This window comes from Cebus imitator, unplaced genomic scaffold (genome assembly GCF_001604975.1).
Source record: "Cebus imitator isolate Cc_AM_T3 unplaced genomic scaffold, Cebus_imitator-1.0 Scaffold629, whole genome shotgun sequence".
In the NCBI taxonomy this organism is placed as follows: Eukaryota; Metazoa; Chordata; class Mammalia; order Primates; family Cebidae; genus Cebus; species Cebus imitator.
The window spans coordinates 15,768-34,692 of NW_016107944.1; the positions used below are offsets into that span (position 1 = coordinate 15,768).

Below are 18,925 nucleotides of genomic sequence, written 5' to 3' on the forward strand. Positions count from 1 at the left end.
AAACCCCGACTCTACTAAAAATAGAAATATTAGTTGGGCGTGGCGCACCTGTAATCCTAGCTACTTGGGAGGCTTAGACAGGAGAATCGCTTCAACCCAGTAGGCGGGAGTCACAGTGAGCCAAGATTGCACCACTGCACTTCAGCCTGGGCGACAGAGCAAGACTTCCTCTCAAAGAAAAGTGACAAAGGAGACTCTAGAAAGTACTTAAATACTAATTCTTGAGGACAGTGTAGATCGTATTATGAAAAACAGATTTTGTCACTGACGCCTCGGGGCATTAGCCTAGGTCCTGCTTTGCTCACCCACAGAGCGCCAATTACAGGGATGAATATTGCCAAAGAAGAAGGCTTTAATCGGGTGCTGCAGCCGTGGAGATGGGAGCTCAATCTCAAATCCATCTCTGACCAACTAAAATTAGGGATTTGTAGTATAGCAAGGAATAAATGTAATTATGTATAAGAAAACATGAACTAGGGAGGAGTAAGGAAGCAATCATTTAAAAAACTATCTTCACCTTGCCTCCTCAGTCTTGGCATAATTCCCCCTGCAAGTAGTTTCCAGGGTCTCAGTTGGCATTTAGTCACACATATGACATTGCACATATTGTGTGCACATCTGCACAGCTCAGCAGCATCCTGGGTAGGCCTTGAAAGGCAATCTTCACATGAGCCTGTGGCCTCAGCAAGAAAGCTGGGAACAGGAAGGGGAAGAGCCAGGAGCCCAGTCCTCTGCGGAAAATTCCAGCACAACCCGAAAGAGCAGCTGCAGTGAAGACTGTGACCCAACAAGGAATACATGGATGAAGATGCTGGTTTGAAAACAGACTCAGTGTAAGCATGGCACTTTGAGAAAATATTAATGATAAATGTCACCAAGGGAAAAAAATCATCAGAAACAAAATATATTTATTAGAAATATTAGTCATTTATCATACACTTTCCTGTGAATAAAGACATCGAATAAGCATGTCATATCCTAACAGTGCGGGTTACAATCTAGTGTGCTCTTTATAGACAGGAGGCCACAGATGTATCAACTGCATTCAACTAATGTAGTTAAAATTAGTATGCTACTTAGGATGCTACAGATTTAGCAAAACTCTAACCTGGGTTAGAGGAGTGAAATGCCCAGTGGCATTGGTAGCAATTGGAAATGCTTCTAAAAGGGCTATGAGGTTATATCCTTCACTGCATGTCACTGGTAGGTCATCTCAAAATGGCACTCGAGCTTTGGAAGGGTGAGAACTATTGCTGGACTTGGCAGGGGTTCTGCATCTAGGGGCCTGAGTCCTCCATCTCCACAAGCTGCCCCTCAGTGGGGAAGAGGAGGTGGAGACTAAGGCAGTCTCTGTGGGCAGCAGGAAAGAGAACATGGGAGAGGTTCCTCACCACTGGATGGCTTACCCCTGGGGATGTGTGTTTTTGTCCAACACCCACCAGCATCTACTTGGGTCGGTCTCTACAAAAGTTGTAAAACAACAACTGAATGAAAAAGGGAAACAAAAGACTAATATTGTTTTTGAAATGAGAAGGGCTAGGACAAGAGAAGTTCCTGAGAATGTTACCCCCACAAGGTGGGGACCATGGGCTACAATCAGACAGGAAAAATTCAATCCATGTTCAATGCAGAGAACAGCAACTTCTCGCCTTGAAAAACTCCCCCACTCTACTGGAGCTTGCATTTTGCAGATGTCTTTTCATTTAAAATTTACACATTAAAAAAAGAATCTGCAGAACAACCAAAGAATTTTAAATGACTATGTACTGGCTGAGGAAAGAGGGAAAGAAACGTGGTTGTTGTGGCCTCTGAAAGTCTCAGGAGAGAAACTGGGAATGGCATACTCTGCTAAAGAAAATGTAAGATGCTCACCTTGTTTTCCCAGTTTATCAACTTTCCACCTTCACCTGGTGCTCTAAGCTCTGTTAAAAACAGACCTAAAAACCCTACCCCTTGGCCTAGCTGTGGTGGGACTGCCTCCCCCAGGTCCTGCACCTTCATGCCAGCCAATGGCTTGGGGGAGCCTACTTGCTGCTGTGCTAGAAGGCCTATTCCTCAAGTCCTGAGGCCATCAGTCACAGCTCCAGGACCCCAGCAGAACCTGCCCTTCCCCTAAACACCATGTGTATTTCTTTTCTGTGTGTGACAGGGTCTCGCTTTTTTTTCCCAGGCCAGAGTACAGTGGCACAACACAGCTTACTGCAGCCTCCAACTCCTGGGCTCAGTGATGCTCCTGCCTCAGCCTCCCAAGCAGCTGAGACTACAGGTATGTATCATTGTATTCAACTAATTTTTAAAAAAAATTTTGGGCCAGGCACGGTACCTGTAATCCTAGCACTTTGGGAGGCTGAGGCAGGCAGATCACTTGAGGTCAGGAGTCCAAGACCAGCCTGGCCAACATAGTGAAACCCTGTTTCTACTAAAAATACAAAAATTTGCCAGGCTTGGTGGCATGCACCTGTAATCCCAGCTACTCAGGAGGCTGAGGCAGAATTGCTTGAACTTGGGAGGCGGAGGTTGCAGTGAGCCGCGATCACGCCACTGCACTACAGCCTGGGCGATGGAGTGAGACGCTTTCTAAAAAAAAAAAAAAAAAAATTTTTTTTTTATAGAGTCAGAGTCTTGTCATGTTGCCCAGGCTGGTCTCAAAATCCTGGGCTCAAGCAGTCCTCCCACCTCAGCCTCCCAAAGTGCTGAGATTACAGGCATGAGCCACTACGCCTGACCACCATGTGTATTTCTGTGGACAGAACATGGCATTCCTCTTTTACATGCACACTCATTGGCAGAGAAAATGGTAGTTGGGGAATCTCCTTAAATTACAAAAATAAATTGCACATGGCCTTTCATGTTTCTTTCCTTTTTTTTAATCTAAAGAGCAGGATACAGACAAAAATGGGAAGTTTGGCCACAGTGATTGGCAACTTGGGATCCCATGGGAGAGGGGCTGGTATGGTCCCAGCGTGGAGGGAGGGAAACCACAACACCATTGCCCAAAGTTGGTTCTAGATGGTTTACATGTAATCACTCATAACAGAGCCAATCACAGGCCAGGTGCGGTGACTCATACCTGAGTGAGCCGAAATAGCACCACTGGCACTCCAACCTGAGCAACAGAGCAAGACTCTGTCTCAAAAAACAAACAAACAAACAAAAAACAGCCAGGCACAGGGGCCCACACCCGTAATCCCAGCATTTTGGGAAGCTGAGGTGGGTGGATCACTTGCAGTCAGGAGTTCAAGACCAGCCTTGCCAACATGGTGGAACCCCCTCTACTAAAAATACAAAAAAAGTAGCCAGGTGTAGTAGTGACACCTGTAAACCCAGATACTTGGGAGGCTGAAGCAGGAGAACTGCTTAAACCTGGGAGGCAGAGGTTGCAGTGAGCTGAGACTGCGCCACTGCACTCCAACCTGGGCAATAAGAATGAAACTCTGTCTCAAAATAAAAAATAAAAATAAGTAACCGGGCCAATCTCAGAAAACACCTACCCCCACTCTGGGTATCCCAAGGCAGCAACTGCCTCCCCACATAAAACCCTGGAGGAATTCCAGCTCAACTGAACTACTTTGGACATTACTTTTCCCCACTTTACTGGTGTGCAAAGTAGAAATGCAGGGTTAATAAAAAATGCTTCAGACAAGTGCCTGAAGCAGCAGAAGTAATAACTTACAGGTTGAATTGGTTCTGACTGTATCTCAAGTTTCATTTAAATACAGAGGCATGGGTGATGTAATGACCATCGCCAAAAAGCTGCTCAGGAGTTCCCGCAGGCTGCCTGCCTTGGGGCTGCCAGGGAAAGGTATCCGCCCCTCAGTGGTTCTCCATGCAGCTGTGCTTCAGTCGCCTAAAGAACCTTCAAAACATGTAGACAGCATCTCTGGTCCCATTCCATACATTCTGATATAACCAACTGGGGCAGCCAAGAGTTTTCAAAAGGGTGCCCTGCAGTTGTGCTGCAGAGCCGCAGCTGGGATGCACTCACAGGGCTGGGGCGGAGTCTCTCGTCTCAAGGTGGCTTGAGAATCAGGGATCCCCTGACCCGTGCAGCCAGCTGCCATCTCTGCAAAGGTCTGGCTTGGAGAGCGGGACTGAGCTCTTGCTTCTCCAGGAATAAGGGGCTGGACCTGCAGCCTCTAGAACTTGGCTCTGAACCAGTGGCTCAGATCAGCAATCAGAGATGTACTTTGAGTGGTAATGGTAGTCACTGTCTTTCACAGTGACTTACTGAAAGGATGATCCTTTGTTGGAGGGGCACTAACAGGCTATTTGGCACTTAAAACAGCAAGGGATGGGCATTACCCATTTCCCTCAACCACCTGTATGAGCCACACCCTTACTCGTTGTGTAGTGCACATAGATCTGCCCAGAACACCGCAGAGACACCAGATGGGCACCCAGGCCAGACCGAGCTCTTCTGAGGGACTGGGGCGGCTCAAGGGCTCTGCTGCCACTTAAGGAGACCAGTAGGGTGTCAGGAGCAACTACATTCTTCTTTGTTAATTATAAACGGGCCCTCACCACCCACTCCCAAAGGCTTCTTTTTCCCATGCCAACATGAGGCCTGGGGAAGCACTGAAGGCCAAGTCAGTCCAGAGCTGAAATACTGTCGGGATTTGCCGTCAGCACAGCATCCCCAGAAGCACATGCCCTCAGCCTGCTCAACCCTGCAAAGCAGACACAGGCCATTCCCACATGTGACCTCCTGTCAAATGCTGTGGGGGACAAGCCTGTGTGGGTGTCAACGAATGGGAGGACAAAGGTGGGGGCAACGAGGACTGCATTTTCCCTAGTGTGAAAGCTGCCAGCCCTCGGGACCACACAGACTGTGGTGGGCAGAGGTGTGGGGCACCTCCAGGGACCCTCGAGCAAAGCAGCCAAGGGCTCTCTTGCATTCTCACAGGGTTTCCTTTTGCTACAATGAACCAAATAAGGAACTGTGAGAACTAAAAATGAATCAAGTTCTAGGTGTTAACATTGTTACCTAGAACTCCTACCTCTTCCCAAAAGGCTGAGCGAGCACAGGCTTCCAGGTTGCCCTGGAATAAATGTTTATTTTTTCTGTTCTGCTGGTTTTTATTTTGGAGCGGGGAAAGGAGGGAAGGTTTATAGGGGCAAAATTTTGCTTTTTGTTTATTGTTTTTTTGCAACAGGGTCTGGCTCTTTCACACAGGCTGGAGTGCAGTGGTATGCTCATAGCTCACTGCAGCCTTGAACTCCTGGGCTCAAATTATCCTACTGCCTTGGCTTCCTAAAGTGCTGGGATTACAGCCACAAGCTACCACACCCAGCCAAAGGCAAAGGTTTCATAAAGGCAAAGCCAGGATATTTTTAACAACAAAAACAACCCAAAGACTGATTTGGAGATGTTGTTTGTCTGAATTTCTGCAGATGATGTGTTCAGTCACCCAGCGTAATCAGCAAAACAATCCTGGGTGTGGGGTCTTGGTCTGGAAGGAGGGAGGCTGCCCTCTTTAGAAGCATCCTGAGGGAGAACAAAGTGTCCCCAATTTACAGTCCAGCTGGGTTTGCATTTGAGGCAGGTATGCCGTGGGACCCACCCTGTTTCTTATTTGGGTGTAGGTCTGCTTGGATTGAGCCTGTCTTTGACGTCTAGGCAGCCGGGTGGTGGGCAGAGCAGGGTCAGTGGACAGTGATCAGGCGCTGCAGTAGGTGGCAGTGGTGGCTGCTCCGGGCCCTCCAGGGTTACGTCTCAAAGTACTTGTAGATTTGGGCCACATACTGCATCACGCTCTGCCAGTCGGGCCGGTCCGTGTACAGCATCTCGCTGAGTTCCTGCAGGGGAAGGAAATGGGGGACAGATCATAAGGCAGGACATCACAGACCCCTTCCCCTCTGGGACTTCAATCCAGGCTAGGGCTTACACTGCCTGGAAACCTTCCACTTACATAGAACGTGAAGGCCAGCACAGGTGGTGCTGAAAGTGATAAATTAAAGGCCCTTTCCTCCCTCTTATTCAGGAGATACTGTCCCTTTCCAAAAATGGAAAACATGATTTCCCACCACTTTCATCTTTTAACTATAGGACAGCATTTAACAAGTTTTAAAAAGCAAGTCACCCATAATTTCACTGTTAAAATGATTTCCAAGTTTCTAAATTACATTTGAATCCACACCTCTAATTCCCCAGGCTCCCAACACAGTGCACGTGCTATTACATGGACTGAGCATTTCACACCTGGGTTCCTGTGCTGCTATGCCACTCTGCAGGCTGCCATTCTAGTGGATGCGCACTATTCAGGGAAACTGCTGTCCACAAGGGACATGGAGTGCAGTGTATGCTCACCTCGTCACCACCACAGACTTTGCGATAAGCATCTTTGTGCAAGACTGTTTCCTTCTGTCAAACTAGTCCCTCAAGATAAATTCCTGACAGTGAGATTATCACGAAAGTCTTGAACCAATTTCAAATGTAATTGTTTTACCAGCATTGTATTACCATTTAACTTTTTTTTTTATTATTTAATATAGTTTGGTAAATTTTTTGCTTATTTTTATTTTTACTTTTGCTAATTTGCTGGTTTTGATAGACTGATTTATTTTTGTTCATTTTGCAAATAAGCTTGTGATGAACATGCATAAAGTCCAGGCCAGAAAGGGAAGGGGAAGAGGGTAGGCATCCTGTCAGGCACTCAGTCAAACTTTTCTGAAATTTGTGCCACTGGACATATTTAGCAATTAACTTTGGGGTTGAATTTGGATTCCTGTGCGATTACCAGAGAATAGTAGGAAAGGACCCTGATGTAAAGCCAGAAGCAGAGATGCCATGGAAAAGTAAGGCTGAACTTAGCACATCTATCCCCTGATTCAACATCTGAACAGACTTCACCTATTCTGCTCCCTGGTGATGCTAAAAAATTATCAGCATATCACTAGTTATGGAAAGGAGTGGAAGAGGAGTTGGTAGAACATTCCATGCAGGACAATTAAAAAAAAACAACAACAAACTTTCACACAAGGATAGAATGTCTCCTTCTACCTATACTGCTGTAGTCATGACTACACGGACTGAGGCCTGGCAAGCTAAAATCCTTACCAAGGGGGGTTGCTAACATGACTTACAGAAAGAAAGTAATGAAGAATTCAGCATGCAATTTGGGAGACAGATGAGCTCTGGGAAAAGGGATGGCTACGAATGCAAGAGAGAGAGCACACTGTACACTTTCCTCTGTATGATGGAAACGGCGTGTCTTTAATCTCAGGGACGAGTCAGAAGTTCAATCAATATTCAGTTGTGAGCAGACAATCTTACATGCTTGAACTTCATAATAATTGAACTATGTAAAAATATTTAGTACATTGTTAACGTCACATTTGAGAATTTGTGAAAGTATATTTTGCACATTTCAGAAGACAGAGTATGCTGCATTAGTAACAATCTTATAGTGCATGACATTTGTTTGAATTAGTAGTTAAGACCCTCCAAAAGATACCAGACCAAGATGATTTCACTTGTGAATTCCATCAAATACTTAAGGAAGAAATAATACCAATTCTACACAATCTCTTCAAAACATGGAAGAGGAAAGAACACTTCCCTACTCATTCTGTGATACCAACATTATCCAGATACCAAAACTAGACACAAATATTACAGGAAATCTACATGCCAGTTTCTCATGAGTACACACTAAACTGAATCCATTAATCTATAAAAGTACAATAAATCATGATCAAGTGAGGTTTATCCCAGGAACACAAGGCTGGTTCAACATTTGTGAACTGATGTAATTCATCACCTTAAATAACTGAATGAGAAAAACCACATGATCAAATCAACAGATGAAGAAAAAGCATTACACAAAATTCCACAACCAAGACAGTTTTTATATGTGGTAACCCTCAACAACTAGGAATAGAAGGGAACCTCTTTTACCTAATAAAGAATATGTACAAAAAACCAACAGCTCATATCATACTTAATGGTGAAAGACTTGAACACTCCCCCCATAAAATCAGGAACTAGGCAAGGATACCCTTTTTCATCTGTCCTGTTTAAAACTCTACTGGACTATAAGTAATCCCAGCACTTTGGGAGGCTGAGGCAAGGGGATCACCTGAGGTCAGGAGATCAAGACCAGCCTGAACGACACGGTAAAACCCCATCGCTACTAAAAAAAAAAATTAGCTGGGCATGGTGGCGGGCACCAGTAATCCCAGTTACTAAGAAAGCTGAGGCAGGAGAATCACTTGAACCCAGGAGGCGGAGGTTGAGTGAGCCAAGATCATGCCATTTTACTCCAGCCTGGGTGACAGAGAAGACTCTGCTCAAAAAAAACCACAAAAAACAAAAAACAAACAAAAGAAAAACTGTACTGGAAGTTCTAGCTAGTGCAAAAAAGCATGAAAAATAAATGGCATGCAGATTGGAAAGGAAGACATAAAACTGTCTTTATTTGCAGATGACATAATTGTTTAGAATATCCCAAAGCATTTACATGCAGGTTTAGCAAAGTCAGATACAAAGTCAGTATACAAAAGTCAACTGCTGTCCTATATATGGTTGAACAACTGGATTCTGTAATAAGAAAAAACAATATTATTTTCAATAGCACCAAAAAAAAAAAAAAAAACCAAAAAAAAACTAAGGTCTAAATCTAACAAAATATGTGCAGAAGGTGAACACAGCTGTCAGGGTGGCTGAGAGTATGAGCTCTGGAGCTGCTTGCCTGACCCTGCCTCTTACCTTTCCTGCTCATAAGCCACATGCCTCAGTTTCCCCCTGTAGAGGGCATCCATCTTAAGGACCTCTGTAAGTGTCCAACAAGTCCATGCATGAAAAACGCCAGGAATGGTAAACAGTAAATACACACAGCAAATACGAAAAAAAAATGCTTTTCACACAATCAATCACAAATTAGCTATTTAAGCACAGCTCATCAAGTTTACAGTTGCAGAGTAGGCCCAGCCACACCTCAGGAATTGCTGTGTGGTGACCTCCTCCATGGAAGCATGCAGCACCCAGTCCTGCAGTGGCTGTCCTGGTGGGCACACTGGCACTCAGTGAGCAACAGCCCTCATGGACTACATGGCCTGGTAATGACACAGCAGCCCTGGGGCACATGTTCTGGATGTTTAATGACAGTGATGTCACATATCCTCCCACACGTAATTCCTTTCCCGAGGAGTTGCTTGCACCTGCAATTGGACGGGCTAAGATGTTCTCCCTACACGGTGGCTGAGGAAGAACAATTTCTAATATCTGGGGAACTCTATAGAGCTTCACTTTTAAAGATGTCATCATCTCACACCAGTCAGAATGGCTACTGATAAAAAAATCAAAAAGTAACAGATGCTGACAAGGCTGTGGAGGAAAGAGAATGCTTATACACTGCTGGTGGAAATGTAAATTAGTTCAGCTACTGTGGAAAGCAATTGGAGACTTCTCAAAGAACTTAAAACAGAACTACCATTTGATCCAGCAGTCCCATTACTGGGTATATATACAAAAGAAAAGAAATCATTCTACCAAAAAGACACATGCACACTTATGTTCATCACAGCGCTAGTCACAATAGCAAGGACATGAAATCAACATAGGTGCCCATCAACAGTAGTATGGATAAAGGGCTGGGTGTGGTGGCTCACACCTGTAATTCCAGCACTTTGGGAGGCTGAGGCAGGAGGATCACCTGTCAGGAGTTCGAGACCAGCCTGGCTAACATGGAGAAACCCTGTTTCTACTAAAAAAAAAAAAAAACACCACAAAAAATTAGCTGGGTGTGGTGGTGCACACCTATAATCCCAGCTACTAAGGAGGCTGAGGCAGGAGAATTGCTTGAAACTGGGAGGTGGAGGTTGCAGTGAGCCAAGATCACACCACTGCACTCCAGCCTGGGTGACACAGCGAGACTCCATCTAAAAAAAAAAAAAAGGGAGCAGGTATTTCCCAAGGCCACTCCTCAATTGTACTAAGGCCATGTTGTATGGGGGCCACTGCATAGGTTTCGAAGTCACCGAGGCGAGTTCAAATCTTGGCTCTGACATATTCTATCTTGGGTATCATGGTCAAATTGAATATATAGCTGGGATTACAGGTCCATCACGCCCAGTTAATTTTTTGTATTTTTAGTAGAGATGGGGTTTTGTAATATTGGCCAGTCTCAAACTCCTGACCTCAGGTGATCCACCCACCTCGGCCTCCCAAAGTGCCAGGATTACAGGCGTGAGACACCATGCCTGGCCATTTTAATTGTATCTCATTTTTATTTAAACTTAAGATTTTCTCAATCCCTAATGAGACTGAACATCTTTAAAACTGCTCATTGACCATTCGTGATCTTCTTCTCTGAACTGCCTATTCTAGCCTTTGATAATTTCCTACTACGTTGTATTTTTATTACTGATTAGCAGAAATTTTTAATGGATTATCTGTCTTGTCTTTGATTTTTCTGTAGTCTCATTACAATATGTCTGGATGGGTATTTTTGTTTTATTCATCCTGCTTGAGATAAATAAAGAATCTGTGGACTCTTTCATTATCCTTTCATCATTCTGGAAAATTTTCAGGCATCGTATCTTCAAATATTGTCTCCATTCCATTCTTTCTATCCTTTTCAAATCAGGAATTCCCTTTGGGCATGGGACATGGCCATCGTCTCATTTTTTCATCCATGTTTCTTAAACTCTGAGACAGACCCTATTAGTTTGATAGCCCAACAGTAATTCCCAAGCTCTCTCTCCCTTGCAGGCTTCCCACTAAAGAAACTGAAAAATGTTATACGCTCACTTCCTCAAATGCCCTTGCAGCTGGAGACCATGTAACAGAGTACTGCCAAGGGGCTGGGGAAACCCAAGGAGCCTTTTACTTTCATTCTTTAAAGGGAAAAGACAGGAGACACTTGCTCTATCTCTTCTCCCTTCTTCCTACCCTGCAGGTGAAAGTGATGTCTGAAGTTTGGCAGCCACCTTCAACCACAAAGGAACAAGTATGGAGACAAAAGAAACAGATTAAAGATGGTGAGAAGACACTCCGGGACTTTGAATATAATACTGAGTCGTGAACCAATCCTAAAACTACTGTTGCTAAAAAAGAAAATTGACATTTTATGGTTTAAGCAACTGCCAGTTGGCTTTTCCCTTTACTGAGGCTGAACACATATGAATTCAACTTTACTATTATATTTTATAGTTTTTAATGTCTCTTTTATATTTTGGGTAATTTCCCTATATTTATTTTCCAATTTAGTAGTTCTCTCTTCCGCTGTATCTATTAAATTTGGCAACACATATTGTGGTCTTAATTCTACATTTTCATTTCTGGAAGTCTTACTTGATTCTTTTTAAAAATCTTTTTTAAATTGAATCATTCTTTCTTTGTGGTTTATATTGCTCCTTTTATCTCTTTAATATGTTTAAATAGTCTTATTGTTGTCTCTTATTTATCATCTCAAGTTCTAGTAGATAATCCTTTTGTTTGCTGTATCTGCTGACTAGCTCAAGTAGATCATTTTCTCAAGCGTTTTGTCATTTTTTAGCAGCCACTATAGCATCAGTCCAGGGGCTTCCTGCATCCAAGAGTATAAACTAAGGGCTTCATGCAGCACAGATATTATAAATTTGGACTCTAAATCTCATCTGGCCCTTTTCCTTTCCTTGCAAGAGACTTTTTCCTTTTACTCTCTCTCTCCTTTTCCTTTCTCTGTGCGCGCGTGCGCGCGTGCGCGCGCACACACACACACACACACACACACACACACACACGGAGACCAGCTTCCTTATCACCTCCCTGGACTGGCTGGTGGAGTTTTAGAGATTTCTGCTTTCACTAAGAAGAGCAGCATGTTGTAAGCCTTGGCTTTATACAGGCAGGGGTCTTGGTGCTTGCCTGGCCCTCTGCTCCCCACCCACCCCTGCTGGCTTTTGCAGGCTCAGCCTATGCCTGGTTCCTGCTTCATTTTACATTTCTGGCATCTGGGTATTTCCCATTCTTCCTTGAGAGGTCAGCTATATGTTGATATTTTTAAAAATAGCATTTTATTCAGATTTCTAGGTGCTCTGAACCAGAGGGCTCTAATAATAATTCAGTCCACTGAATTATTATTGTGTGTTTCCAGAACTGAAATTTGTCCGTATGAAATCGTATGTGATTGAAAATCTCTTAGAATCGAAAATTTCTAAATCATATGTGATTAGATCAACTGCATAATTCTATATTAGGTATTGAGAGCAACAGACTTTCAGCAAACAGATGTCAATGTTCTACAAGAAATTGTTTATTAGCTGCCATAAAGCTATTTCTCATACAATTAAAATAAAGTATCACAAGCATACAAAATAGGATACTTACCAGGCTGGGTTTGATGCCTACACTTTCAGCTGCTTCAAATGCCAACAATAGATTCCTCTTCTAGGTTAAAAAGACAAACAGATTGGAATCATTAATTTAAAATATACAGCTTTTGCCAGGAAAGAACATCAACTGATATTCCCATATAAATTATGCACTATTATAAAACAAAGAATAAGAAGTCAAGTGTACAAAATACGGTCTCGGTTTAAGAAAAAAAAAAATAAAGAGGTTGCAACTGCACCAAAACCAACATTACTGACTGACACCTGTCAGAGATAAATTTTTGTTTACCTCTGTCAAGATTTAGGTAATTTATACTTTGCAAGATTTATGCGGCTGGACGTGGTGGTTCACGCCTGTAATCCCACCACTTTGGGAGGCCGAGGCGTGTGGTCATCTGAGGTCAGGAGTTCGAGACTAGACTGGCCAACATGGTGAAGACCTGTCTCTACTAAAAATACAAAAACAGCCAGGCGTTGTGGTGGGTGCCTGTAATCCCAGCTACTCGAGAGGCTGAGGCAGGAGAATCACTTGAACCCGGGAGGCAGAGGTTGCAGTGAGCCGAGATTGCGCTCTTGCACTCCAGCCTGAGCAACAGAGACTCCACCTCCAAAAAATAAATAAATAAATAAATAAATAAATAAGATTTATGGCATACACATTCTGTTGTATAACAAAGTTGCTTGATCATGATACTGTATCAAAAAATTATGAAAGTAATATATGCATATATTATAGTATATATAGACTGTATTTAAATAGAATGAAAACCTGTTCCTTCAATCCTGGTCCTTCAGAGAACTACCTTTTAATTTCTGCTTAGTTGTGAATTATTTCCATATCTCTGTAAATGCTTACACAACTACTACTTGATTTCTAAAATGAAGGCATTTTCAATGGACTTCCTCCAGGACGAATTCCTCCAGTTCCTACAGGACTCAGGCATCATGCATCTGCCTCCTCCTTGCACTGTAGTCACATAGCTAATTTTAGTGCCCTGTTAATATTAGCTATGTTTGTAACCTTAAATAGCATTCTCGAACTTCTATTTTATTGTCCTATTGATGTGATGTGGACACCACTTCCTTACTCCACGTTGTATGTCAGGAATAAATTCCCCCATCTTCCTTCCACCTGGTCAAGTTGTAAATTGCCACAGCTGAAAACATTTGCTTCCTTCTCTGGAAGCACATTTAAGTCCTCTGTGGTCTCTGACCAGAATGATTCTGGAAGGTGAAAACCACAAGCAGCATCTCAGAAGGCAGCTCTGGGCATGTGCCCTCTACAGTTCCATCATTGTGACCTGTGCCACTCAAGGCTTCATTCAAAGGACTTCCTCTGTTACTCTACCGATTGTCCAAAATCACTCTACCATTTTAGTGTGCTCTGGATTTGGACCCTGCCTTTCTTCAAAAGTTTGGTTCTTTCCTACAATTTCTGCTTGTTTGGGGTTTTCCTTACTGGGAGGAGGACTTCATGCCTCCTTCTCAACTCACTCACTGTAACTTCCACCTGCTGGGTTCAAGCAGTTCTCTTGCCTCAGCCTCCCTTCTCATCTGGCCTCTTGCCCATTCTGACTGTTGCTTATAAGTCCTAACATTCTCCTCGTGGCCTCACCATTCAATTCTGACACAGAGAGACTGCCTCATAGACACATTGAACTGTGGCTTCCTCACGCAGCTTCTCATCTTCTCCTTTATCACAGCCTCAAGCTCTTAATCATCCCATCATTCTATGAAACCCTTCACCCCTAAGCCCTCCAGAACCTCACTGATTTTTGGATTTTACTCCCATTTTATTGCCTAGGTTTCCTTCTTAAGAAGGAATATGGAGAGATACATTTTCTGGATGCAATCGAGTATGAAAAATTCCCTCTTTTTTTGAGACAGTCTTGTTCTGTCACCCAGGCTGGAGTGCAGTGGCTCGATCTCAGCTCACTGCAACCTCTGCCTCTCAGGTTTAAGTGATTCTTGTTCCTCAGTCACCTCAGTAACAGATTACAGACACGCACCACCACACCCAGCTAATATATATACATATATTTTTTGTATTTTTAGTAGAGAAGGGGTTTCGCTATGTTGACCAGGCTGGTGTTGAACTCCTGGGCTCAAGTGATCTGCCTGCATCAGCCTCCTAAAGTCCTGGGACAGGTGTGAGCTACGGTGCCTGGCCATCATGTTCCTCAGTAGGATTTCTTCGTCTTCTTTTTTTTCGAGATGCAGTCTCACTCTGTTGTCCCAGGAAGGAATGCAGTGGCACGACCTCGATTCACTGTAACCTCCACCTCCTGGGTTTAAGCAGTTCTCTTGCCTCAGCCTCCCTAGTAGCTGGGACTACAGACACCCACCACCATGCCTGGCTAATTTTTGTATTTTTAGTAGAGGTGGGGTTTCACCATATTGGCCAACCTGGTCTCGAACTCCTGACCTCAGGTGATTCACCTGTGTGTGCCTTCCAAACTGCTGGGATTACAGACATGAGCCTCCGCACCTGGCCAAATTTCTTAATTTTGTTTAGATATTATATGTAATTATATATTTTAGATTTCATACTTCATTTTATACCCTTTTCCATTTCCCCATTTATTCTGTGTTCAATATCTGTTGTGAAAACACAAGTGGAGCCAGATGTGGTGACACGCGTCTGTAATCCCAGCTACTCCAGAGCCTGAGGTGGGAGGATCCCTTGCTGAAAACTGTCTCAAAATACCCTGAAATAGTATACAGGGTGACATGGAGTACAGAGAGGAGGTGTGTTTTTTTATTCACGACAGTGACTTTTATTCATTTTTGCAGCAGCAGAACATCTGTGACCAACTGTTATTATCCTAACCTCTTTCATTTGATCACTGTGCAGAGGCCAGCTGGGAGGCAGAAGCCACAGACAAGCAGCAGCTCTGAAGGGACTCACATCCCCCACGGGCTGTTAGCTTCAGTTGCAGCTCGGCCCACAGGAGCTGGGCAGGGTGACGTGGTCACTGCTTCAGTCTGCTGTGGTCGGGGGAGGATGGTGCAGGCTTGGGACCTTCCAGTTCCAGGACAGCCTTAGTGCCCAACCAGTGGGAAAACTCTGTCACCAGCAGGGCTCAAGGGCTTGTGCTAGTCGGGCCTTGCACTCAAAACCGATGGGAGAAAGGATGCCAATCCTAGAGCTCCGCCTCTCAGGGTCACGCTGCATTTTAGACACTGGGACAAGCACACTCCATTCTAACACCTGAGTCCGTCTGGACTAAGAGAGTTGCATAGGCTGGCAGGTGAATGCCCTTATTATTGAAAACAATAAAACAAAACAAAAATGGCCAGGCACAGTGGTTCACACCTGTAATCCCAGAACTATTGGGAAGCCAAAGTGGGTGGATCACCTGAGGTCAGGAGTTCGAGACCAGCCTAACCAATATGATGAAACCCCATCTCTACTAAATATACAAAAATTAGACAGGCATGGTGGTGCGTGCTTGCAGTCCCAGCTACTCGGGAGGTTGAGGCAGGAGAATCACTTGAACCTGGGAGGCAGAGGCTGCAGTGAGCTGAGATGGCACCACTGCATTCCAGCCTGGGTGACAGAATAAGACTGTCTCAAAACAACAACAACAAAATGACAAAACCTTCCATGGACTGGAAATCACACTCTGTGATCATATAACTCTTTACCATCATAGAAGATATGCTTGTTAGTTTTTATCAGAAATTCCCTACTTAACACCAGTGTCAAACAGACGTAGTTTAATTGCTTCCATCCAGGTGGGGACAGCTCATAATTTCTATACTTCCTGGGCTATCAACAACTCTTATCATATACTTTTTAGATTTTGTTTTTAATAGTTTTACAAACATTAAAGAAAGACTTCTCTTGGTGTCCTTTGTGATGGATGTGTAAATTAAAAAAAAAAAAAAAAGCCCTGGCACTAAGCACACAGGAGAACATGGCTGCAGGCTGGGGTGGACAGATGTCCCTCTCATCCTGATGGCACAGGGTGTGCGCTACATTCACATCCACATGCTCCCTACGAAACCCAGCTTCTAACATGATTCTTTTAGGAAAATTTCCCTGCTCTTTCCCTCCTCTGCTCTAGTAAGATTTCTCCCATGTGCTCAGTTTTATACTGTATGGGTTTGCCTATTTTGACATGTTATTTTGAAATAAATAGTTAGTTTGAAATGTTAGTTTGAAACATGTTAGTTTGAAATAAACAGTTACCTGCACCGGTAACTGTGATACATATGACCTCTCTCACCAAAAAGAATGCCATCATCCCCTAGGGGAAGCCATACACCAAGAAGTGGTGAAATGTCACTGCAGCTACTCTGGCTCCTCTGGAGTGTGGCCAGGATGGGGCATTTAGGAAGCAGTTGGCTGGGTTCCTTCAGGGAGAAGCAAACAGGCTGTAATCAGCAAACAGCATCCTAGGCTCTGGGACACAACCCAACTCAAGATTACCGTGAAGTCAAATAGACCCTAAAATGAAAAATGCCAGATATCCAGGGCTGACTGAGACTCTCATCACAGACCTGCAGTCTTCCACACACTCCCTGGTGGTTGGGTGATTGGTCTGGGGAAGAAATTCAACCCTGCAGGTAGGGAACAGGGGCCTATGCCATGGCCTCAGCCTGACCCACTGCGTGCTGCCATAGCTGCGGGAGGCCTGGGCAGGTGGTGGAGCCTCTGAGCTCAGAATTGCAGAGACTAGCGCCAGACACAGGGGCTCCAGACCAGCAAACATCTTTAGGTCCATAATTTTCCAACACAACTGTGCTGATTTGAGGACAAAAAAGCCAATCTATCTGGATGACTGCAGGGAGCGACGCACAGGCACTGTCAGGAGGACGTGGGCGTGTGCCCGTGTGGGCTCCACCCAGCACAGTGTTAGGAAGGCCTTCTGACTATTTTCAGTGCTTTTATGCCCACTATTTCCTCAGTTATCTCCACAACGTCATATCAGAAAGGCAGAGACTAAGACATCAATGAATGCATAGATCACACACTAAGACATCAATGAATGCAGCCTGCGGCCCCAACTCAGGCCGCCTCTCTCGCTGCTTCTTTCCAGTCCCCTTTGCTGTGTCTTCCTCTTCCACCTCCACGACAAACACTGGGGTTCCCAGATGTGTTCCTTGGTCCTCCCTCTCTATGCTTCCCTAAAACCAAGGGGCTGGATGCTCTCCTCCACTCTGATGGCTTTAAATTCTATCTGTGCCCATGGTATCCAACATGGCAGCCACACATGATGTGGCTATTTAAATTAAAATTTAATTTAATGCTCACCCCAGACCAAAAGAGAACACCTGGAGGTGGGGGGCTGAATGCAGACCATTTTCCACGAGCTCCTAGAGTAATGCAAATATGTATTGCTTTAACTTAGCACTTCTCAAACTTGAAAGATAGTAGGGTTCTCTGAGGATCTTGTTAAAACACAGGGCCTGATTCAGTGGGTCTGGGATGGAGACCACATTTCTGCATTCTAACAAAACTCACCAATTACTTTGCCAAATGACCATTTTGTCTTTGTAACCAGATTTCCTGTTTGATTTGGTAAGCACAATATTTAGTAGATTATTAAAGGAAAATTCATGCTTAAAAAAAAATTTAATTTAATGTAACTCAATTGAGCTAGTCAGCACATACAGTCTTCAGTCACACTTGCTACATTTCAAGGGCTCAAGAGCAGGTGTGGTTGGTGGTTGCCCCGTGGGCAGTGCAGATACATAACACTCCCATCATCTCAGGAACCTGCATTAGATGGCATGGATCTGTTCATGGACACCCCCAGATCTGTGTTTCCAGCTCTGTTCTCCCATCCCAGCTTCGTATTTGCTATGCAGTCACCTGCCTGCCATTGCCACCTGCATATTTCACAGCACCTCTGACTTCACGTGATTTAAACACAACCTTTCCCCTAGAATGTTTAATAATCCTGTCCAGACTGCTTCACAAACAAAGCATCACAGAAAAGTAATTTAAAGATTTTAATACATTCTGTGATGGTTAATTGTATGTGTCAACTTGGATAGGCATGGTACCCAGATATTTGGCCAAATATTATTCTAGATGGTTCTGTGAATTTTTCCTTTTTTAAGACAGGGTCTCTGTCACCCAGCCTGGAGAGCAGTGGTGTAATCACAGCTTGCTACAGCCTCAAACTTCAGTGTCAAGTGATTCTCCCACCTCAGTCTCCCAACTAGTTGGGACCTCAGATGTGTGCAACCAAGCCAGCTAATAAAAAATTTTTTTTTTTATAGAAATGGGGGTCTCCCTGTGTTTCCCAGGCTGATCTTAAACTCCTGAGCTCAAGCGATCCTCCTCTCTCAGCCTCCCAAAGTGCTGGGATTGCAAATATGAGCCCCTATGCATGGCTCAAGTTTAATATTTAAAGTAGTAGACTCTGAGCAAAGCAAAAAGACCCCACTTAGTGTGGGTGGGCTCATCTAATCAGTTGAAGGCCTTAATAGAAAAGAAGGGGGAATTCTGCCAGCAAATGGCCTTCACATTGGGACTGCAGCATCAGCTCTTCCCTGAGTCTCCAGCCTGCTGGCTTCTTACCCTACAGATTTTGGACTTGCTAACTTCTATAATCTACACACACACACACACACACACACACACACACACACACAC

General features: G+C 44.1%; 1 protein-coding gene across 2 annotated transcripts in view; it reads right to left on the reverse strand.

Moving 5' to 3' along the window:
- Positions 1-890: 890 nt before the first annotated feature.
- Positions 891-18,925, reverse strand: part of SPECC1 (sperm antigen with calponin homology and coiled-coil domains 1) — a 269,791-nt gene continuing 251,756 nt past the window's right edge. For both annotated transcript variants that reach the window (XM_017517382.2, XM_017517386.2), the window contains 2 exons: positions 12,311-12,370; positions 891-5,796 (listed from right to left, as the gene is read on the reverse strand). In XM_017517382.2, coding sequence (XP_017372871.1) covers positions 5,707-5,796; positions 12,311-12,370 — 150 coding nt within the window. In that variant the 3' untranslated portion in view covers positions 891-5,706. The remainder of the gene's footprint in view (positions 5,797-12,310; positions 12,371-18,925) is intronic.